General features: G+C 48.0%; 1 protein-coding gene across 7 annotated transcripts in view; it reads right to left on the bottom strand.

Annotated features, from left to right (window-relative positions):
* Window positions 1–24,186, bottom strand: part of DOP1B (DOP1 leucine zipper like protein B) — a 107,102-nt gene that overhangs the window by 15,312 nt on the left and 67,604 nt on the right. For 5 of the 7 annotated variants that reach the window (XR_014262702.1, XM_082458733.1, XM_082458734.1 and 2 more), the window contains 12 exons: window positions 22,381–23,974; window positions 21,778–21,889; window positions 20,971–21,159; window positions 17,945–18,067; window positions 15,965–16,099; window positions 11,748–11,803; window positions 9,159–9,263; window positions 8,995–9,061; window positions 6,578–6,722; window positions 1,278–1,363; window positions 933–1,042; window positions 663–809 (listed from right to left, as the gene is read on the bottom strand). Coding sequence is in view for 6 of the 7 variants with exons in the window: in XM_082458733.1 (XP_082314859.1) it covers window positions 663–809; window positions 933–1,042; window positions 1,278–1,363; window positions 6,578–6,722; window positions 8,995–9,061; window positions 9,159–9,263; window positions 11,748–11,803; window positions 15,965–16,099; window positions 17,945–18,067; window positions 20,971–21,159; window positions 21,778–21,889; window positions 22,381–23,974 (2,869 nt within the window). In the remaining variant the exon portion in view is untranslated. The remainder of the gene's footprint in view (window positions 1–662; window positions 810–932; window positions 1,043–1,277; window positions 1,364–6,577; window positions 6,723–8,994; window positions 9,062–9,158; window positions 9,264–11,747; window positions 11,804–15,964; window positions 16,100–17,944; window positions 18,068–20,970; window positions 21,160–21,777; window positions 21,890–22,380; window positions 23,975–24,186) is intronic. The other 2 variants (XM_082458735.1, XM_082458736.1) reach the window with 2 other exon arrangements.

The following is a 24,186-nucleotide window of genomic DNA, read 5'->3' as shown; positions in this document are numbered from 1 at the left end:
CTAGTTCTCAACGGGCTCCCCGCAGTACAACAGGATTACAGCCATGGCCTCTGGCGGTGGCTGGGCAAACCCTCAGCCCATATAGAAAAGCTGACCAGTCTCCACCGTCTACCCCTGCCATTAATGAAGACCTGTTCAGTCAAGCCAGGGGCAGAGTTACGAGTGGTTCTGCTGACCTCCAAGAAAAAGGCACAGCTCGTTCATCCTGTGCCTGTGATTCCACGGATCTCCACTGCCCGCGCAGAGCCTGGCCAGCCTCAAGGTCTCAGTGAGGACTCGGGAGTGCAAGCCGAGAAGTGGGATAAGGACACCGCGGTGTCGCCACGGGGCCCTGTCATCTTAATGCTGGTCAAGCATTTTGTGATTACAAGATAAAGCAGTACTAGACCAAGTACCACTGGAACCCCATGCTATGCTCTTTAGGAAAAATATGCTCTCTTACTTGAAATTCTTCTCCTGATTAAAAAAAAGACACCTTTGTAGTTTTTAAAAGACTTAATTCTGTTCCCAGAAATACACAGTTAACCTGCGAGTGGTGTCCTATGATTTGGGTTGATGCTAGCTCTGCTTCCATTTCAGGAAAGAGAATTAATTACAGAAACCCAAACACTTTTCCACTTGAAGATTCAGGGCATGTTTTTTATCAGGACAGCATTTCTTACTGCACACAAGAAGTGTCCATCTGGAAGAAGGCCGGGTCCAAGAATAATTCCAGGACTTCTTTTTTCCAGGCTCGTTTCGTGTAGGCATAACCGCTCAGAGAGCTCAGCAGCTGGGCGCCAGCCCGGAAGCTGGGGGCATTGTAGGCGCTGAAAGGGGTGGGAAGGGGAAAGGGTCAAGGTCAGAGACGGTGCAAGGAACCCCGCTGGACACATTTCCCATAAGCTATCTTTCCACACGTGGGTGGGGTACAATGGAGAAGGTGGCGTTACCTGTGATTGCGCAAGTAAGGAAAAACATAGTAAAGCAAACGTGAGATCAACGGCACTGCTTTCTCCTTCTCATCACTTCGATAAACCATGTCCAGGAGGGACGCCAGAACCTAGAAGAACAGGACCGCCAGAAAACAGAAATCTCCTAAAGCAGGCGGCAATACAAAATTTAGCCCTCGGGGTATACACAACCTAACAAGGAAACTCCACGGGGCAGCTTGAGGCCAAGACTGGCTTATGAACTTACCCGGGGCCGGTGCAGCCCGTGCGCCCTGGCCCCTGAGAATGAACGCCCTTGCAAAGCCTCACTTCTGTGGGGGGGTGACAAGCCAGACGCAAACGTACCTCTGCCAGGAGGGAGAGGGCTTGCACGCTGTACACCGAAGGGGCAGACGCGGACACCATTGCTGAAGCGGCGGCAGCAGCATCTGCTGAAAGAGGCATGTGTGTTTTAGTCAGGACAACAGGTCACCATTTATGCCCCCAAAGCATCAGATGAACTTGAGTCACGAGCCCCCGCCTTTCACACTGACTCTGTACGTACGTACATGTTACGTATTCTTCTCTGCTAACATGTTCAACTTCAGCAACTAAGAATCTGGGTATTTTGATCAAATAAATCAGCACCAACTCACTGTCTTCCTCCCCGCTTCTATTCTCATCACCATTTGTGGAACTTCAACATCCCCTTGGATGGTCCCTCTAACATCGTGGCCTCTGAGCCCCTTAGTCTTTTCTTTTCCAGCAAGCTTATATTTTGTTCCAGCCCAGCCAGCCACTGTCGTCATCATACCCTTGACCTCATGAATTCCCAAAGTCTCCATTTCCAGCACCCTATCGTGACCACATCGTACCTTTCCTGCTCACTTACTCCTGGAATGCTGCTCTGACAATTTCCTGAATCCTTGCACAAGCCTCCAACCCCCTGAGTTCATCTCCGTAACTACCCATCAATCCCCCCAGGTCTTCATTTCTCTATCTCCCCACCCACACCTGGGGTCTATCGTCCACCTTGCGAACATCCTTAACTTTTTTGCTTCTCTCTCTCTCTGAAGCACTCACCCAGAAAAATGCAAAGCTGGCTAAACCCAATGATTGCCTATGCAGTTCTATGTGGCTAAATGCTCTGGAGAAAACCAGACCACTCTGAAACGGATCTCACTTTATGTCATGACTGTGCAACTCAAAAATGACCTGATGCTACTAGATAACCCTCCCCCATGTCCCTCAGCGCTGTGCTGGCTTTCCCAGTCTCCAACGTAATTCTTTCACCTTCTCCCTCCATAACCATTGATACCTGTCCCTCCTCAGCTGGTAACCTCATCTCATATTTTACTGAGAAAATTAATGTAAACAAACAGAAACGCCCTCAGTTTGGCCGCTATGCGTTATTAACCTGGAACATTTATATCCGTGTTCTCTGCCTTGTCTCCTGTTTTGATAGACATGTTCCTGGCTCCTGTCAAAGAACGCTAATTCCATTTACGATATTAATCCCGGCCCAATGGCTGTCGAATACTTTGCTTTCTAACTATTCTTTCACTCTTTGGTATTAATTTCTTCCCCTCTGCTGTACTATTCCATCACCATACAAATATGCTTTGGTTAACTCCAATTGAAAAACAAACCGAATAAAAGATATTCTTTGGTCCTTAGTACTACGTCATTACTGCCCTATTGACGACTAAGCTTCAAAGAGTTATCAGCACCCACTGTCTCCTCTTCCTCGTCTCTGTCCTCTTCTCCATCCAATCACGCCGTCCCACCCCCATCAAATCCAGGGAGTCTCTGTCCTTATCTCACGCTACTTCTCAGCAGCCTTCCGCTGCATTCCTACGCCCTCCTTCTGGAAACACTCTCTTCTCATAGTTTCCATGACTCCATGTTCTCTTGGTTTTTCCTCCTACGCTGGTGACCTTTTCTGATTCCTTCCCAGACATCTCAAATTTAACACATGCAAACCCAAGCTCCATCTCCCTCTCCAAAATATTCTTGCTTCAGACTTTTCCACCTCAATCAATCGTTTAAACCAAAAACCAAAGCCATGGGACTTCCCCGGTGGCGCAGTGGTTACGAATCTGCCTGCCAACGCAGGGTTCGAGCCCCGGCCCGGGAAGATCCCACGTGCCACGGAGCAACTAAGCCCGTGCACCACAACTACTGAGCCTGCGCTCTAGAGCCCGCGAACCACAACTACTGAGCCCGCGAGCCACAACTACTGAAGCCTGTGTGCCCAGAGTCCGTGCTCCACAACAAGAGAAGCCACTGCAATGAGAAGCCTGCGCACCGCAACGAAGAGTAGCCCCCGCTCGCCCGCAACTAGAGAAGGCCCTCGCGCAGCAATGAAGACCCAACGCAGCCAAAAATAAATAAAACAAACAAACAAAAAACCAAACAACAAAAACCCCAAACTCATCCTTGTTTGCTTTTTCTTTAAACTACCACTTGCAATCCATCGGCAAGTTCTGCTGACGCTGAACTCACACCAGTCCGCCTTTCTCTAGAGCCCATGCCTCTAAGCCAACATCTTCTCTTGCCCAAAGCACCAGGAAATCCTTTTAACTGAACTCCCAGTTTCTCTTCTCGGTTGCTGCAGCCCATATTGCTCCCGGCAGCCAAACTGATGTTTTCTGAAAACTCAATAAGATCCTGTCACTGCTCCAAACACTTTAATGGTTTCCCACAGCAAGCGGGCTGGTGGCCAAGCTCTTAAGTGTGCTCTGCATCAAGCCCGACAACCTTCCACCCCCGCTCTCGCCCTGACCTTGCATGACCACGCATCAGGCTCCAGCCAAGCTGGTCTTCAGGTTTCTTGGGCCTGGCCCACTCCCACCTCAAGGACTCGCCATCCCCTCTGGGCAGCGCCTTCCCAGATCTTTGCCCCCTTACCCTGTATTTCTCAGCACAACTGACACTTCCTTGGGGACATGTTCTGTAACATCTAAAGTGGCCCCCAGCCCAACTCCAATTAAAAAAAAAACTTTCATTTTGGAGTAACTTTGGATTTCCAGAAGAGTTGAAAGATACCTTTGTTCATTTACTTTGGACTATCACCTTCCGCGTCACCCCTGCAAGAGCAGAGGCCCTGCTCATTTTGTTTCCTGCTGCAGCACCAGCATCTAGAACATAGTGCATGGCACATGCCAGACACAAACATACAGGAAAGACCCTGCACGTGTACTGCACACATAAGAACTCTAAGTGGAGAAACACATCATTTGAAGCCTCATTCTGTTTCATGATTTAGACGGCCAGTATGCATGCTTAGTTTGGTCAAGACTGAAACAAAATATAGTGTATGATCCAAAGAGTCTTTTGGTACTCTATAATTTGCTAATTAAGTCTTACTGAGAAGCCCCCAAATCACCTCCAGCTTTGGAATTCTATGCTTTCTTTTTTTAAATAAAAATCAGGTAATCATTTTACTACAGTACTGTCTTGAGGTTAAATTTACTTATTGCACAAAAGCCAGGCCCAGTGACACTTGACTCAGCACAGCTCAGCCGCACTGGTGGTGGAGAAGCAGTTTAATCCCTATGTCAGTACCTACGTCGGAAATAACTGAGGGCAGATGAGCCAAGGAGATGCACCAGCTCTCTTTCCCTAGAACCACAGCTATAATCATAACCGCAGCCTGAGAAAGCATAAGTGTTGGTTTACATTAGTAAATGATAACATACTAGTTATAGGATCTTCATTACAGAGTAAAGTATAATTATTTTCTTATGTAAACCACAAAACTAGCTGTCAAACAAATATGGCAGAAGTAATGGAGGGGGTACTATGGCCTGCCTGTCTAACACCATCCTTCCTCCTCCTGGCAAGAGAAGCCCCTCTTGGGTGGGAGCCCATTTCTCGGAGCTCCAGGGCACCAGCCTTTCCTCTCCTCCTCTGGGTCAGCCACAGGCCCAGAAGAGCCAACCGGAATCTTTGCATGAGACTTGATGAACTTCATCTGAACACCTAGCTCCCGCTCTGACTAAAACCAGATGTTGACGTCTGGGCTTTTCCTGTACATGAGCCAGAAAGTTTTGTGCTGCTGTGTTTCTACACACCTGAAGTGGGTTTCGTTTACTTGCAAGAGAAAAGAGCCCAGACTTCCTGACACACCTTCCTTTGTATATTAAAAACCACAAATTCAGCTTTGTTTCTGCTGATTTAACTACCGCTAACAATAATGACAGACGTCATAAAATATGACAGAATTAGCAGTTTTTGAACATTTACCTTGTGGTGGGCACTGCGCTATGCAGTTCAGACTGAGAACTTAGATGTAATTTTTTTGCTCGTGTTAATAAAACTGAGACCAAACTGATTTTCTTGTGCAGTGTTGAGCAACACGGGTACTGGGCATACTTTCCTGTCTGTGTTAAAATAACACTGAGAACTTGCAAAAATAACTACTTGCTCTAAGATATGCCTAATTCTGAAAGAACAACTCAACCAACTAAAGTGGCTCACTTACCAAAACGAGCCGCATCTCATCAACATCCACTTCTGGACCCTCGCCTAGTGCTGTGCCCACCAATGCAAAGGTATCTTACCACTAACTCTGCTCAGTCCCCACCTGGAAAGATCTGCCACAGACAACTCAGCCAAGGCCCTACAACCTTATAAATATCCTCCCCAAATTTCCCCTAGAGTTGAGACACCCCTGTGACTCAGCCAAGTTTCTCCCTCACTGCAGCAGGTCTAGTAACCTGAGATTTGCTTGATGATACATTCGTCTGGTGGTCTTTAAGGCACCGGCAACTGACAATCTACCCTGTTGCGTTTAATTCAGACTCCTCAAGAGTATCTGGCTGATCAATGGTCCTCCAAGTAAACAGATGAGTCTCCTTTGAGAGTCTCCAGACCATTTTCCTAGGAAGCTGTAACTAATTATAAGGCTGGGCTGTGCCCACTCTGTGTGGCCTCCACGATAAAATCTTCACCACCCAGGCAATGACCAAACACAAGGATCATCGAGAGGCAGGGGTGTGTTGGCCAGAAATGAAATACAACATCAACTGCCTGATGACAGTTAGCTGGTTTACTAAGTTTTCTTTCCACGGTTCCACAAAAAGAAAAACATACATTCTCCTGTTCTTTATCCCACACAGATTTCTATCACTGAGTCCGTGTAAATTATCTTGGGAAGTCACTTTCTTGGACCCCCATCTCGGCTCAGTGAGGGCTTAACACGGTAGCATGGGCCACTCGGGACCCTTCCAATGGAATCCTACTGTTTATTATACATACAACGTATGTTGTAAGAAGTAAAGCCAGTTTACTTTTAAGGCAAAACTAGACCCACTAGCTGGCAGTGGGCATTACTTTTTTTTTTTTTTCTTTTTAAATTTATTTATTTTTGGTTGTGTTGGGTCTTCGTTTCTGTGCGAGGGCTTTCTCTAGTTGCAGCAAGCGGGGGCCACTCTTCATTGCGGTGCACGGGCCTCTCACTATCGCGGCCTCTCTTGTTGCGGAGCACAGGCTCCAGACGCGCAGGCTCAGTAATTATGGCTCACGGGCCCAGTTGTTCCGCGGCATGTGGGATCTTCCCAGACCAGGGCTCGAACCCGTGTCCCCTGCATTGGCAGGCAGATTCTCAACCACTGCGTCACCAGGGAAGCCCGGGCATTACTTTTTGACCCTTCTACACCTACCGTGCAAATCTTCCTCATCATCAGATTCTTCTAGAGAGATCTGAGGCTGAGCCTTCACTTCCAGGTTTCTGCTCAGCCAGCTGGTTTGTTCCAAGGAAGAGCCAGCAATGTTCCCGACAGCTTCTAGAATTTTTTGAGTGACTTCCTGAGAGTAGTCAGGAGAAAGAGGAAAGGAAGTTAGTTAAGGAAAAGAATCTTAAGTGCCTAAAATAGCACCATCCGATATAAATATAATGCAAGCCACAGCTGTGAACCATGAAGGTAATACCAAGTTTTCTAGGAGCTACATTAAAAGAAGAAACAAGTTCATAATGTTTAACACAATATATCCAACAGAGTAACGACATATAATCAATATAAAGTTATTAGCGAGGTTACGCATTCTTTGTTATGCTAAGTCTTTGAAATCCGCTGTGTGTTTACAGTTACAGCACATTCAGTTCAGACAAGCCACATTTCAAGGGCTCAACAGCCACTTGTGGCTCAGGCTACTCTCTGGCCAACTCGGGTAAAACAGAGACACAGGAAGTCACAGAGGCACAACGCATTTGGCAGATTAGATTTCCAGTTTCTTTAGGACCATGGATTCTTGCTAGAAATGCACCTTTGAATAATACAAGAAACAAAACTGCATAAATTAAATTGACTCGAGGGCGAAGTGAGGAGTCATCCGTATCAGGAGTACCATCAGGAACGAATCTGGTCAAGTAGCTGGGACAGAGGTAGAAACACTGAGCGGGTATCATCGAGTGTTGCCAGCTAAGAGGGGCTGTACATCCCTGACGTCTGAGAACTGAACAGTCCTGACTTCCACTATGAGCCCAGCAGCTGTGTTCGGGCATGAAGCAAGAGAACGTCTGCCTGCCGGTGGCAAGGGGGGGTGCACCTGCGGGAACTGTCCGCGGTGCACCTGGGCAGAGGTGTGGGGTGGATGATGGCAGTAAGGAAGGTCAAGAATAGATGGATGGACCTGGTGATGGTCATACTGAGTGAAGTAAGTCAGAGAAAGACAAATACCATTTGCTATCACTTATATGTGGAATCTAAAATATGACACAAATGAACTTACCTACGAAATAGAAACAGACTCACAGACATAGAGAACAGACTTGTGGTTGCCAAGGGGGCGGTGCAGGGGAAGGACGGAGTGGGAGTTTGGGGTTAGCAGATGCAAACCATTATATATATAGGATGGATAAAAAACAAGGTCCTACTGTATAGCACAGGGAACTATATATTCAATATCCTGGGATAAACCATAACGGAAAAGAATATGAAAAAGGATATATATATGTGTATAATTGAGTCACTCTGCTGTACAGCAGAAATTAACACAACACTGTAAATCAACTATACTTCAATAACATAAATTCTTAAAAAAAAAGATCAAGAAAAGGGGTTGAGGACTTAGAAGAGCTCCCATTTCAAGTGCAGTGAATGGATGGGAAAGAAGTTGGGGTGTCTGGAGACAGCAGGAAGGAGTCAGTGTCAGGGAGGCTGGGACCTCGTGGGGTGGAAGCAGAGGCCCACCGGCCCCCTGACCCACAGGAGCGGAGAGAGCTGCACCAGCTACGGTAGTTAGTGCCTGTGGCCACAGTCCGGCCCGATGGACTGGAAACGGAGGGGCCGCGGCGGGCAACAGCCCACGGAAGGGGGAGGGTTTCCAGGTGAGTGCAGGAGGTGCTACCCGAGGGCTGGGCTGCAGCACTTGCCCTCGGATGATGCTTTCTTCTCTACCGGTTGAGCCAAAGGAGTCACTGTGCTTTACGCAGAACTCCGGTGCTTCAGAATCAGGAGCTGGACAGATACTTCACAAACACCAGGGACCACAACGACTAGCGGCAGTATCACCAAAGCCATAAACTACACAACCCAGTTTAAAGACTTTGACTCAGAAAGCTCCTCACTCAAGGATTATAATGGTTGCAAAATAGTGATTTTTCTAACTCCTTCATTACTTCTATGTATTATTGGTAGTTGGCATGCTACTCAAAGGAGAAGATTTTCCTTCTCCTATGGGTGAGTGTTACTTTTGTTTTTCAGTGTTTCTGAAATTTCCTGTGAGTCTATATTGCTTTAAAAAGACGGGGGAAGGTTCTAAGGAAAGGGATCTGTGCATAAAGATGGACGTATTGTTCCAATCGTGCTGCAGAGTGAGTCCGCATACATCTGTGTACAGTGGGAAGCGAGAGGGTGCCTTGTAAACTGCACGGTCGACTGGTCAAGTCGAACACGAGAACCTTCATCAGGAGATTGTATAGAGCCCTCTGAAGACAGTAACGGAGGGAATCAGACGTGGGAACAAATGCAAATCTAAGATCTGGTTCTGCGCAATGTTTACTATCTCCAGTGAGACCCTCTAAAGGTGGGCGATACTGCTGGGACAGTAACAGCCTGCCAGACTTGCACATACAGACCTGCAAATCTTTTTGATCCTTCTTGCTCTCCAGGTTGGGAGTTCTTGTTACGAAGTCGTTCAGCATGCTGTTGAGAGACAATCAGCTTCAGACCAAGAATGCTGCAGAAATAAAAACATGTTCCCGAAGAAAACTACGGTGACGTGAGTGCTGGGACACGGTACCTGAGAAGCAGAAAATAACCAGGGGGAGCGAGATTCAACTGCACGGACTCCTTTAACACACCCAACAGCGAAGGGAAGTTCGCTTGCAAGGCTGTTGCTGGGAGCCTATTTAAAAAAAAAAAAAAGAAAGAAAAAATATCCAACCCTGAACAGGTCAAAACAAAATGTTACTTATAAGCACATTTTAGATCCAGGTGGTTGGAAAGCACAGGAAGATGGCATATCTGCCTGACCTGTTTGCTCTTTTTTAAATTACAATACACACAAGCTAAATTTTGGTATTCTGCCAAGAACTTGGAGTTTGGAGACCTGCAACCCTGCTGAGAGGTCAGATGCCCCAGGTTTCCTCGTCTATAAAGTGAAAGCCTTGAACTAGAGGACTGTCTGATCTCTGGGCCTGTAGTTGTGGCATTCGGGCTTAGTTGCCCTGCGGCACGTGGGATCTTAGTTTCCTAACCAGGGATCGAACCCACGTTCCCTGCATTGTAAGGCGGATTCTTTACCACTGGACCACCAGGGAAGTCCCTGTTTATCTATTTAATATATAGTAGTGTGTACATTTTAATCCCAAACTCCTCGTTTATCCCTCCCTGCCGCCCCTCCATTGTATTTCTTGATTACTGGAGAGGCTTAGTTCAGAAAGTATCTGAATGGTGTCCTTATTTCCTCTCGAGGCATGGGAATACCCTGATGATTTTACGTTTTCTTTCTGCAGAGATCTAATCTGACACTCTAAAGTCTGGGTGCTATAGCTTTAATACTTACATCAGCAAAGCTTTATGTGAGGCCTGGTAAACTTTAGAAGAAACAGTTTGCATTAAATTGATACCAAAAAAGGAGGGGGGATTTTAAGGACCTCTTTTAGAAAAAGGAGAAGGGATTATTTTTGGTGCTGTCCCCAATGCTCTGCCCTGTTTTCTGCTGGATGGCTTCTGCGTGGGTTTACTATGCTGAATATCCGCATGCAGGGGTCTCAGCTATAGGGGTTCCCCAGGTGTCTCTCCACGGGTAGAAAGGAGGCTCTGCTGGGCCTCGTGCAGATCTTATGGCAGGTCCCGGGTGCGGCTCCCGGACCCCTCCCTCGTGTGGGGTGTTCTCGGCTGCAGTAATGAGGGTGAAGGGAGTGTAGCCCCGTCTCAAGGAAGCCTCAGTATTCTCACGTATCTCCGGGGGTTCACAATAAGTAAATGTGACCACCAGCTGCAGGCTCCCTGGTTAACAAGTTCATGTTCCGTGGTTATTCCGGCTCACTGTATCCTGAGGTGGCAGGAAGGGTCACAGTCCCAGGAGTCCCTGGGTCTAGGGCTGAGTTCAGACCAGCTGTTCATTCTTCACCACAAGCATCCCTGTACTTCTTTCCTCCAGGAGGTAAAGATGAGCTGGTCACGCCCCTTCTCGTGGTAACTAATGCGTATTATATCACTAGCAAGCGCCTGCTGCAGGGGCCTGAGTGATATCTGAGCCTTCCCAGCAGCTGCAGGAGCTGCGGCCTCCTTTTACAGAGGAGGCCCTGCCCAGGTCAGTCAGGAGGCAGTAAGTCGGGGACGAGGACTTGAACCTGGGGCCCTCTGGCTGCGGCCAAGCTCAGCCTTTTGTGCTGTGCAGCCTCGCTCCGTAGCCACAATCCGAGTCCTTGTTTCTGTGAGGCCTGACCTCGCCCTCTGTGACCTTCTGATGGTTGACTCCGTGGTTCCAGCGACGGTGGGGAGGCTGAATGGTAGAGCTTGCACGTCTCAACTAGAGAGCCTGTGTGCCGCAAACTACAGAGCCCATGCGCTCTGGAACCCTCACGCCACAACTACAGAGCCCATGCGCCCTGGAGCCTGTGCACCACAACTAGAGAGAGAAAACCTGCACGCCACAACTAGAGAGAAGCCCGCACGCTGCAATGAAAGATACCATGTGCAGCAACTAAGACCCGACACAGCCAAAAATTAAAAAAATAAATAAATAAATAATAAGGGACTTTCCTGGTGGCACAGTGGTTAAGAATCCACCTGCCAATGAACGGGACACGGGTTCGAGCCCTGGTCCGGGAAGATCCCACATGCTGCGGAGCAACTAAGCCCGTGCGCCACAACTACTGAGCCTGCGCTCTAGAGCCTACGAGCCACAACTACTGAAGCTCACGCGCCACAACTACTGAAGCTCACGCGCCTAGAGTCCATGCTCCACAACAAGCCACTGTAATGAGAAGCCTGCGCACCGCAACGAAGAGTAGCCCCCACTCGCCGCAACTAGAGAAAGCCTGCGTGCAGCAACGAAGACCCAACACAGCCAAAATTAATTAATTAATTAAAAAATAAACAAATCCTAAAAAAATAAACAATAGCACTGGGAACTATATTCAATATCTTATAATAACCTATAGTGGAAAAGTATCTGAAAAAGAATATATATATATACATATTCAGATATATATATATATATATCTGAGCCATTTTGCTGTACACCTGAAACTAACACAACATTGTAAATCAATGATACTTCAATTAAAAGAAAAAAAAATGGAAATACAATCAGAGGAATTATTTATAATCACTGCAATAGCATCTATAATTGAGAAATGTCTTTGAGGGGCTGCATTACCTTTGGATGAAAGCATAGCAAAACTGCAACACAGGGACATCCACGAGGGGGGATTTCTGAAAATTAAAGCAAAGCTAATTACTCCAAGTTGGTAGGAAATAAGACTAAAAAAGAATTCAAATACAGAAATGAAACAGATTCTATATCCTAACAAAGCAAATGTTTGCAGCTAAAGAGTCTTTCAAATATAATAATAGAAAGTATCCCCCAAGTGAAACAAAAACAAATGTATCCTATGAGGTCCCAAATCATTAGTGCCCCTCTCTCATCAGACTCCCAGAGTCATTCCCTTTATGTTTACCTACTTCCCATTCCAGGCTTTTAACAAGTATTTAGGGAAGATTTGGCATTATAACTGAACCTCCCCAAACACAAAGTTGGTGGCCAAAGCTGACCCTCAGGAGCTACAGTCGAGAGACAACGCCAAATTTGAATTCTTAGCTCCAGGAATTCCCTCAAACAGCCCAGACAACTTCCCTAAATCCCAAATGGCTGGAACTACTTAGAAATAGGTTTTCAAAACACACATTTTTTCCCTTCTTGCTTGTAAAAGGCTATTTGTAGAAGTTATAGAAGTTGAGCCAATTAACTAAACTAACCACAAAATGTAATTTTGTTATTCAAAAAGCCAAAACCACTCAGCTAGACGACGTCTAGGTTTTTTTTTTTTTTTAAGCCCAGGAGCTGCAGGTGTTTGCGGAAATTCAAGTAACATGAAGGAACAAAACCTAAAAGCGCCTGCTCTGTGTGTAAAGCTGTTGCAGGGCCAGCTCCCATGTGGCTGCAGCTGTAACCCCATCCGTGGGGACTGACCGGCAGCGCGGAAGGTCAATCTCCTGCCAGCTAGACTTGCTCAGAGATATAAATGCCAATCCACCCAGGATCTGATGCTGCGCCTGCCTGCCTCCACCACCCAGCTCCCTCTCTTCAGGGTCCATTACTTTAACATTTACATTCAAGAGTAAAAGGCAACAAGACTACCAGGCATTTGGGAGACTGGGGGCAGACGTCCGACAGATGCCATGAAGTTGCCTGTGTCTATTTTACATCTGACTGCTTAAGCACTTGGCCAGTTCCATAATCTGGCCTCACAGTGTAAACCTGTAGGTTGCCTTATCTTCTCTCCCCAACGAGAATACAGGCTGACCGTGGGCAGGAACAGTGTCACCTATTTAGGACTCCCCACTACGGATGCAGACTTGATTTTCAATAAACACGTGGAATGAAGGAAGAGGGCCAGAGTCCCGAGTGTAACTGACTGGTCAGAAGCCCCCAGTGGCCTTCCCAGTGTGGACATTCCTGCAGAGGGCGACCCTGTGCCACGTGCCTTTCAGAGGAAGAGCTTCAAGTGGGGAGTTCTCCTCCAAGGCAGGCATAGCCCAAACTGCTAAAGGTATTCTTGGTCACCTTTCCCACTCTGGGGTGAAAATGGCTGAACACATCTCTGATTCCAAGGTTTAGCTTTTGTTCACCACCCTTAGTGCTATGACCTTAATATCTAAAAACAAGATTTCTTTTATTTGTTGTAAAAATTTTTTATTTTGGTAAAATATACTTGACAAAATCTACCATTTTAAACATTTTTAAGTGTACAGGGCATCCAGTATATTCACATTGTTGGGCAACTATGACCACCATTCATCTGCAGAACTTTTTCATCTTCCCAAACTGAAACTCTGTCCCCATTAACTCCCATTCCCTCCTCCCCTGCAGTCCCTAGTGACCGTCATTCTTCTTTCTGTCTCTATGGACTTGACTACTCTGGGTACCCCAGATAAGTGGAATCATATAATACTGTCCTTCTGGACTGGCTTATTCCCCTCAGCATAATGCTGTCAAGGTTCATCCACGGTACAGTATGTGTCAGAATTTCATTCCTTTGTAAGGCTGAATGATAGACAGTCCATTGCATGTACAGACCTCGTTTTGTTTATCCATTCATCCACTGATGGACACTTGGGTTGTTCCTACCTTTTGGCTATTGTGATTCATGCTGTTATGAACCCTGGCGTACAAATATCTGTTTGATTAAAACTATTTTTTAGCAAAATCACTTGGTCCACTCCCTTAATTTTCACTTAGGGAATTATCCTTAAATTGTTCCTAACTGTATAATTTTAAATTACCTAAGAGAAGGCAATTATTTCAAGGTTGGAACAAATCCCTGCTTTCTATCAAATTAATTAAGAACAAAACAGCTCCAACACTTTCAACGAAGAGGTCTGCTTTGGTAAAACCAAAAATCTCTCAGGCAGAAAACTGTTAAACCACACAGTCTGTTCTGTTGCAAAATCACTGTGTATAAATGAAAAGGTGCCCCCCTCGAAACTGGGCAGAAAAACTATAAGAGATTTGTGGTTCAATCAGGTCAACCTTCAAAGGCCACTGCTTTCCCTGCAGCCAGATGAAACCTCTTCTTTCTCAGCATGTCCAGGATGAGTTAAGTCCTCTGACGTGTATTTTGTACCTTTGTAAAAATTATGCAGATTTTTAACTCGCCCATTGACAAAGGTGTTCTCCTTGACCTAGTCTAGTCAGCCTCCTCTGAGTCTTCTTCTTCTTCTTCTTCTTTTTTTTGAATTTTAAATCATATAGTTTTTCTTCCTCCTATAATATTTTTGCTTTCCAACAGTAAAAGAAATGGTACAAGAATCTGGCCCTTGGTCACAAGCCATTTTGGGGAATTCCTCAATATTCTCACTCCAATTTTTTTTAACAATCAATGAATGAGGTAATCAATGACAGGGTTAATCGTTAGATTCCAGAGCTTCTAAAATATCTCCCATTACTCAACAGTCCCTTTCTCTTCCTCTCCCTCCCTCTCCCCCCTCTCTGCTTCCCTCCTGAAAACATTTTACTGAAAATGCAAGAAAAAACTGAGAATTATGTTTCTGAGGAAAGCCCAAATCCTGAGATGCTTATGTCAGACTGTAGGGTCTGTATTTACAATTTCCTAGCCTTTTTTTTTTTTTTAATTTATTAGTTTATTATTTATTTTTGGCTGCATTGGGTCTTCGTTGCACATGGGCTTTCTCTAGTTGCAGTGAGCGGGGGCTACTCTTCGTTGCAGTGCGCAGGCTTCTCATAGCAGTGGCTTCTCTTGTTGCAGAGCACGGGCTTCAGTAGTTGTGGCACACGGGCTCAGTAGTTGTGGCTCGCAGGCTCTAGAGCGCAGGCTCAGTAGCTGTGGTACACGGGCTTAGTTGCTCCGCGGCACGTGGGATCTTCCCGGACCAGGGCTCGAACCCGTGTCCCCTGCATTGGCAGGCGGATTCTTAACCACTGTGCCAACAGCGATGTCCCAACAGGTTCCCAGCAGCTCAAGGCCATGTCCCCATGTCCCTCAACTCCCTTAAAATGCCTGCCTAAGAAAGAAAGCTCAAGGCTTCTGAAGGAATCTGCTGTGTGTTTAGCCAACTCCTGATTGGTTCCTGACCTTCCTTTTTTTGAGCATTTATTAAGAAAAGCTTACAGTTATAAATCCTTGCTCTGTCCCTTTGAGATGTGTATGTATCTCCTACAACCCAGGAATGTCTTTCTCAAGGACCTGGCAGCCATCCCTTTGAAATACCATCATCAAGAAAGACAGGGCCCCTGTTTCCCAGTCTCCAAGGGAGCACAGGAACCTACCTTGCACTTTACAGTCAGCAAACCCCGATGGCCTAATTACATCCACCAGCCCCCTTCTTGCTTGTTTGTAACTTTCCACTCCCCTGACTTTGCTGAAGCCCCTGCTTGTTCACCCCCCCTACTCTTCATTCTCTGCTTAAAATACCCAGGCACCTCTGCACAAACTGGAACTGAGCACAACTCTTTCCCCTGCTGCAGTAGTTACTGAATAAAATCAGTCTTTTCCGCCTTTAACTAGTGTCTGGCTTTGTTTAACTCTGACGCCTTTTCGGCTGCAAGTTCCTTGAGGCAAGTGCCATTTCTTCTTTCTAACAGTTATTCGATTTGAACCACTACCGGGCAGGGCACCCTGCAGTGGGACGAAAGGATGGGAGTCCGTCCTTCACCTCAAGTGGCTGGCACCCCAAAACAGGAGCCCATGAAGCACATTTCATGGATCTCTGCAGAGTCCGGTAAGAACACCTGCGTTTTACAGCCCCCGAATTCCTAGTTGCTGCTGTAACCTCTGTTTCCCTCCCAAACACGGTTTATAAGACGTGGAGTTAGAGAGAGTGCTGCGTTCCTCTGAGGGTCCCCAGGCTCCTGACCTCGTCCCCTCGGACCTGCGGCGGCCTCTTCACCACCTCCTTCACCAGGTGCAGCACCGTGTCCGTCTGCAGGGTGTTCAGTGCACAGATCAGGTCCACGAGGGTCAGCTGGGACGCGCTGGCCGCCGGGACCATCTGCCGAGGAAAAAGTCATTCCTTTAAGGCCCGCAGAGAGAAGACAAAAATAAGGATGACGCACAGAAAGTACTCTATAATACTTGCTCCTGGAGAAAGAGATTTGTTTTAATCTTTTAAAGAAATATTATTTAAATGAAAACTGGACTGAAAATGGACTCTATTGGTGATGAAGAGTGAGGTTAGCATTTAATCACAGTAACCTAATCAGTATCTGATACAAATAAGGAATAAAACGTGTAGCTGATGATGGGCAGTCACTCTGGTATGTTCAAGCTGAGAAAGCATTGTAGAAACAGATACATTTAATTGGAAGGAAACAGGTTGATATCGAGACAGCCCCCAAAGTATGATGACAGTAAGAAAAACAGGTAAATCAGGTTCACGCGAGCTGGCGGTGGCAGGCAAGTCCCGGTGAGGGAGGCACGTTTTGATGATAGAAGTCTGTGTAGGGTGGTGACATGCACTTGCAAGTATCAGGTTTCTCCCCCGGAAGCCCCAACAAGTGCTAAGGTGGGTGGCCTGGGCCACCAGCCTCTCACACCTCCTCAGGGAACAGGGGCCTACCCTGGGCCCTCAGGTAGTGCCCGGGGGGTGGGGCAGACCCTCTGAGGGAGGTACCAGGTAGGAACCTGCATGGTCGACAGAGGGGACCAGGGAAGAAGTACGTGCTGGTTCTGCAGAAGCACGTGAACCAAGCTCCTGGAGGACCTCGTGATGGACCAGTCAGTGGAGAAAGAATGGACAAAATGCAAACTGAAGTCTGGGCGTAGGAATGCGATGATTTAAATTTTCTTGACCATCATGAACAAGCATTATTTTTATAAATTAAAAAAGCCGAATGTAAATTATGGACGTGTCAGTGTAGGTTCAGCAACTGTGACAAGTATACCCCTCTGGCAGGGGCTGCTGGGGGGAGCAGGGTGTGCACGTGCGGGGACAGGGGAATATGGGAACTGCCTGTACCTTCCTCTCATTTTGTTGTGAACCTAAGACTGCCCTAAAAAGATAAAGTCTTTAAAAAGATTAGTTAAAAAAAAAAAAAAGCTATCAGATGGTGTTACAACCAGGGAAGGGCCCACAGGGGTCCTCGTAGGTAGGATGGTGAACCTTTTCTTAAGCTGGGTGGCAGGTTCATGGCGGTGTTCTTCTTTAAAATGTACATTCTTGTAAGCAGATTGTTAGTAGATTAAAAAGGTTAAATAGAAGTACAATATACTCACTACAGAAAGATGAGAAGAGAGAGATTGGGGGTGGCCTCCACTCCCTACCCACCCGACACCCCATCTAGTTGTAACTGGCACGGCTAGAGTACGTCATGCATTTAAAACGGTGGAACCGGGCTTCCCTGGTGGTGCAGTGGTTAAGAATCTGCCTGCCAATGCAGGGGACATGGGTTCGAGCCCTGGTCCAGGAAGATCCCACATGCCGTGGAGCAACTGAGCCTGTGCGCCACAACTACTGAGCCTGCGCTCTAGAGCCTGCGAGCCACAACTACTGAGCCCACATGCCACAACTACTGAAGCCCGCGCGCCTAGAGCCTGTGCTCCACAACATGAGAAGCCACCGCAATGAGAAGCCCACGCAGGGCAACGAAGAGTAGCCCCTGCTCGCCGCAACTAGAGAAAGCCTGCACGCAGCAACGAAGACCCAAAGCAGCCAAAAATAAATAAAGAAAAAAAAGAAAAGAAAAGATTATAAAAAATTAAAAAAATAAAAAATAAATAAAACGGTGGAACCACTGCCCCAGTCTCCCGTGTTGGCCTCTGGCGTCACCTTTGATCACACAAGACTCTGGTATTTTGTCAGAGTAAGTTTAGCTACTGCTTTCATTTCTGGCTTTACCTTTGTCTTACTGTGGCGTTTCACTTTCTTCCTGCTCCACACTGCTGCAACAGCTGCTGTCAGCTGAACTCCAAGATGGGCTGTCAAGGGGTTTAAGAAGTCTAAAATTTTTTGTCGTATGGTCTAAAACATAGAAAAATGAAGAGTTAGAGCAGAGTAGAATCAGGGCTACGGTGGCCTGTGCACTTCACCACCAGCGCCTGGAAACTCTGGGAGCAGGGGCGGGCCTTTGTCTCAGCATCCCGGGCACCAGGCCGCGGGAGGAGGAGCTGGACGAGAGGCACGGTGGGCAGCCCAGGCGGACGACAGACGGCCAGCGGAGCCGAGCAGGAAGAGGCCCTTGGGAGGTGATGAATACCACCTTCGAGCAGCTGTGAGCAGGGCAGGGCTCGAAGGAAGCCACCCAAGGCTTTGCAGACACAGTGAGAAAGGGGGGGGGGTGGTACCCAGCAGTGGAGTCGGCACTGTTCCCATCCTGGAAGCCCCTAGCCTCACTTGTCTCAACCAGCCCTGGAAGGGCTTATATGCATCAGGAAGGATGCTTTTCAATTTCCAGAAATATGTACCATTTAACTAACTTTGTTATGTAACCAACTAAAAATAAACTCACAGCACGGCCCCGGACGTCACTCATCACCCTCCCTTTTGCTGAGCCTGGATTTTCCTCCATTCCTGAAACCTCCATGTTCCTTCCTCTATAAATCCTGTGGGTCTCACAGCCTCTAACACTTCCCTACTCTGGCAAATCCTCTCTTCCTGTGTCTCAGCTCAGCCCCTCTGCCTCAGGAAGGCCTCCTCGACCCCCGGACCAGGAGTCACGGCCTGTAAGAGTGCCCCTCATTCTTTGTAGCACTTCTCATCATTATTTTTAAACTGATGGTTAACGTCTGTATCTGCCAGGCAGACAAGGACTTACTTGCTCTATCTTATCCACTAGTGGATAAGCAGGGCCTGGTACACAGCAGGAGACATACAAATGTTTGTGGAATGAATGAATTTACCTTGGGCTTCCTCTGCCCCCACTGCCTTAGTTTAGCATCTCATTAGATACAACTGACCATGGGATGGAGACATCCTCTCCCTCCCGCCACGGTTTCTGCTCCAGAGAAACCACGGGGGCCCCAGCTCAAGGCCTGGGGTCCTTCAGGGAGGGCTTAAGCTCAGTGCTCAATAAATGTTAGCCATCGCCAAAATGAATCCTTCCATCAGCCCAGGAGATAGGCTACTAATAACAGACTCATTTCACAGAGGAGGAAACCGAGGCTCAGGCTGCGTGCCTGAGGATTTTCTGAACCTTTCTAGAGCTTAATTTTTAGGCTTAAATTAAGCAGGTTCCTGTGGCAGCTTGAAATACAGCAGATTTCCCTTGGAGGGTATCTCTGGAACTGACAGAACATTTTGGAGGCCACCTGTGCAACTGCCTGACTCACTATAGAAAGATCAGAAAACAGAAGTCAGGGGCGGGTTCCGTTCCCTACCCACCCTAATCCCAGCATCACTGCTTATCAGATGCACAATTGAGGGCAAAGCACTCACTCTCTACACACCCCAACGTCCTCATCTGTAATCTGGGAATAATAATAGTGCCCACCTTGTAGGTGAGGACTAAATGTGCCAATAAACGAGCAGTGCTTGGATGACGCCTGGCTTCGTGTTTCCAACTGAGGAAACTACAGCACAGACAGGTTAATGGACTTGCCCGAGGTCCCACAAAGCACCTGAGCAGGGAGCTGAATCCAGGTGATCTGGCTCCCCGGGTCCTGATCTGTTCTGCTCAGCCCGGGCTGCCGGATGCCAGTGTAAGCTGTGACGCCACACCTGGCACCAGGGGAGCTCAGCTAAATGAGACACAGCCAGATAATTCTGAGCCGCCAGACACAGCAATCAGAGACTGAGTCGGGATGCTCACAGAGAGAGTGAACTGTAACCGAGCAGGATCCTATGGGGGCCTTCCTGGGACAGACCCCTCCCCACCACGTCCTCTGCCTGCCTCTTGTTTGTAGAAAAGCTTCAGTCTCCCAGGCCTCCCCTGAGTCACAAAAGCCTGGCTCAAGAATTAATGATTGCAAGGATGTGAACACATGATGACAAAAGTAGCAGTGGGGTGAGGAGAACTGATAACAATTTAAACAGTAAATCGGCCATATGGCAGTCACAGAATCTTTAGTTCCTCCCTGAAGTACATAGATAAGTGTCTGAGGCATATTCCTGAGTTCTTTTACAGATACTAAAACCCCCACCAAATGGAAGAAGCTAACTGCATGATGACCATAAACAGGTAGCCCCCAGACCCGCTGGAGCCTGAGGATTAATGACGTTAACTCCTGTGACACGGCCCTGTTATCTCATCATCAACCAATCAGAGAACTGTACATGAGCTGTTCACCCACCCTGCAACTCCCCTCCCTCACCTTACCCTTAAAAACTCTTCCCTGAAACCCGTCGGGGGAGTTCGGGTTTTTTTGAGCATCAGCTGCCCACACTTCTTGTCTGGTGCCTTAAAATAAACCCCCCACTTTCCTTTAACACGACCTGGTGTCAGTAGATTGCCTTTACTGCGTGCAGGCGAGTGGACCCAAGTTTGGTTCGGTAACAGAACTAGAAATGCTCTGGGCTGTGAGCTTCTGGTTTAACAAAAAACTCAGAGACACCTCAACACTTGTTCAAGGCAGCACTGAAAGCAGAATGTAAGAGCTAAGCTGTCTTAGTAGAGATGCTTAAGAGAAACAGGTTGAGGACTTTAGGTACCCTACCTGGAACCCCCAGAGACTTTATGTTTGGCTTAAAAAAAAAGGGCCAAGGGGAAAAAATAAACTGAAAACTACTCACAAAGCTTTTCTTTCCATGAATAGGAAACTTATTCTAATAAACAAACTGGAGATTTCTACTTCCAACTTACTTCTAATGTGGGTTTCTCTGAGCACATTACGTTTGATTATTTATGTATATATCCCTGTATATTTTTATTTTTGGTGGGACAATACAAGACAAAGGAAATCGTAAACACACAAAGGAAGCGCTCTCACTTTGGTGGTTTTAAAGTAAACGGAAGAAGACCCCTTCGTGGCTCCAAGGAGATCCATGGGTCTCTTGTGAGTCTCCTCCTTTCTGAGAACATTCCAGAGAAGGGCCATGGTGTTAACAATTCGAGGAAGCTCTTCCAGAATAGCATTCTTGGCATTTTTCAAATTGGTAGGGTCACTCACAGCAGTGGTCTAAAAACGAAAACAAACATGTGAGACTCGGCTGCGTCTGCGTCTGCGGTGGCACCGTTTCCCTTTCCACGAGGACAGTGGTGCTGGTGGGATAAAGTCTGGGCTGTAGCGCTCTCCAGAGCAAGTCCCACATGTGCTCTGGAAGTAAACCGCCTCCCTGAGCATTTAAAGCCATGATTTTCTTCCAGAGAGGGAGGTCTGTGCATCTGAGGCTCCTCATTACAAACTCTTCCAATCACTCAACCAAAGCGCTAGCTGCGTTCTAAAATCTAACCCCAGATAGGGTAGAGCAACCAACAGCTAAAACGCCTTCAAACTCCGTAAGGCCAAGTAAAAAGTACCCGGAAAAAAGATTACATTCTATCCCATACTGGTGGAGGGCTGAAGTCGCCCACAGAGAGCGCCAGCAAGAACAAAACCACATTTGCATTACTTACATACATACATTTGCATGTATATTTGCATACACTTCATTATTTGCACGTGTGTTCATGTGCATTAACATTTGCATGTATGTTTGTATTACATACATACATTTCTTATTTGAAACAGACGTCACCCCAATGAAAACAAAACGATATATGAAAACTGTCTCAAACTCAGGAAAAAATGATTTACCTTTTTGTTTTGGTTGGGTTGTTCCAAAAGACAAAAATGACTAATGGTTGTTAGACCTTCCAAAAGAGTGAGTGGATAATCCGGAGAAATGTTTTCCCTCTTGGAGGTTATGCTTTGGTGAAGAAACGAGAAACTGGTTTTGAGAATCTTTAAGAATGAGGCCATAAAGGTTTTTAATCGTACATATAAACACGGAAACCACAGAGACATCACGATCTTAAAAAACTGGGGCTCTCATAATGAAATACTGTTACAAAAAGGACAGGCATCATTTGTGCTGCTTTTACATTTATACAGTCGTTTTGGAAAAATGTTTCCAGGGGTTTTAGAATTTCTGTGAAGATCCACATTTTTCTTTCTGTTTTGCAAAAATAATGAAGAGAGACTGACTTGTCCTGTGTAGCACTGATCTAGCCTGGGTAGTCATGCGGAACTGAAAATAAAGGAGCTGAACATTTAGTTCCCGGTTACCCCTTTTGACAATGCTAACTAGGCTTCTGATTAGGTTGAAATTATCCTCCAATTGGCTGCTAGGGGCAATCAGCCGTCTGTGACCAAAGCTGTCATTAAAGAAACAGTAACGCATCAAAGGGTTCACCGTACCTGAAAGAGAGCTTCACCGATTCGCTTTCATACTGCTTGACCAGCTCGTCCAAGTTTTTGCAAATCTGGACGAGGAAGGGGGTCACCGTCCAGCCCAGGGACTTCCCGAAGTACGGCAAGGAGTGCGTGACCAGGCTGACCCAGGCCGGGTGCATGCCGTAGCCGTAGGCCGGCTGCAGGCCCCTCACCACGGCGGACACCAGCAGCCCCTGCGAGGTGAGCCGGTGGGGCTGCACGTACTGCGGGGCGCTGATGGCCTGCTGGAAGTTCAGGGTCTGCCGCCACTCCCGGGACAGGTCCGCCTGGTGCGCCGCCTCCTCGTGCACCTGCCCCAGGTGGTGCTCCAGGACGATGAGCACCTGCAGCAGCTTCAGCAGCTCAATCTGCAGGGGGTGCTCGCTCCAGATCTGGGCCTGGCCCAGGTTGATGAGGTTCTCCTCGAACAGGCCGTCCTCCCGCTGGGCTCGGCCCCGCTCCGCCACGGCCAGTCCGTAGCGCTTCTGGCTTGTATACATGGACGCGGACAGCGAGAGCAGTACGAACTCCTGGACGCTGCACCTCTGCAGCAGGCTGTGGATGAACTCCACGTTCTTGCCTTCGGCCGACTTGGCCACCGAGACCAGCTGCGTCATCATTCTGATCAAAACCTCGACGCTCTTGACCTGCACGTCCCGGTTGCCGAGGACGTCTCGGTGGGAGACCTTCAGGTAACAAGGGTAGTAGCTGCGCAGGAAGCTCAGGCACAGGTAGGTGAGGAGCTCGATCAGCAGCGAGTGAGGGCACACGTTGGGAGACTGGGTCTGGAGCTTTCCGTAGAAACTCTGGCCGACGAGCGCCTCCTGGTGGCGAGCCAGGAGGTTGGAGATGAGGTTGAGGTGCGCGGTGGAGCTGGTGTCCATGCTGGTCCGGGACACGGCCTCGATGAACTCTCTGGGGTTGGTTTTGAGCACGGCTTCTAGCACGGAGAAGGCGTACAGCACTCGCCGGGAGTCATAGGGCTGCAGGTAGAGCAGGATGTGCTTAAACAGGGCCTCGACCGTCTCCCGCCTCTCCCGCTGCTGCTTCAGCAGCCGGGCCGCGCTCAGGGCCTGGAGCTCCGCGGCGGCCTCCTCGTCGCTGGACGGCGACTCCGAAGCCTGGGTCTTGTCCGAGTCCACGCGCGCCAGGCTGCACCCGACGGTGGACTTGAGGCTGGCCGCCGGCTTTGGGGGCGCCGCCGCGGGGAGGGGCGTGCAGCAGAGCTCGCCGCCGCTCAGCTCCTGCGGCTCGCGGGAAGGGGAGGAGAAGGAGGACGTGCGCTCGCTGTCCGTGGGGCTCGTGTCCGCGGACTCGGTGCGCTCGCTGTCGTCCGCGGCGTCGCAGGCCGTCCCGTCCAGCGGGTCCGCACAGCAGGGAAGGTCTTCCTCGCTGGGCTCGCGGCCCGGCGGGTACACCTCGGGCTCCTTCTCCACCTCGGCCCAGATGGCCTCGCGGTCCACGGTGGTGAACTGGCTCAGGGGCGCGCTCTCTTCACCACCACCCTCCTGAGGCTCGGCTGCGCCCCACGCCGCTCTGAATGAGGTGCGCTTCCTGTTAAACCAATGATGCCAGTCTTCTGAAAATTACAGAACAACAGACGACTTCAGAACAGGAGGCTCAGTTAGGACAAGTCGGTTCTACAGTGATCTTTGTCTTAAAGCCAGGCAGAAAGATCAATATTAGTAAAATTCTCCTGTGGGGGGAGGGGCAAGATAAATTCTTTGCAACAACGTGGACGGACCTGGAGGGTATTATGCTGAGTGAAATGTCGGACAGAAAATCACAAAT

Source organism: Balaenoptera physalus (assembly GCF_965194825.1).
Source record: "Balaenoptera physalus genome assembly, chromosome: 4".
NCBI classification, from domain to species: domain Eukaryota; kingdom Metazoa; phylum Chordata; class Mammalia; order Artiodactyla; family Balaenopteridae; genus Balaenoptera; species Balaenoptera physalus.
This window is presented reverse-complemented; position numbering and strand designations above follow the sequence as displayed.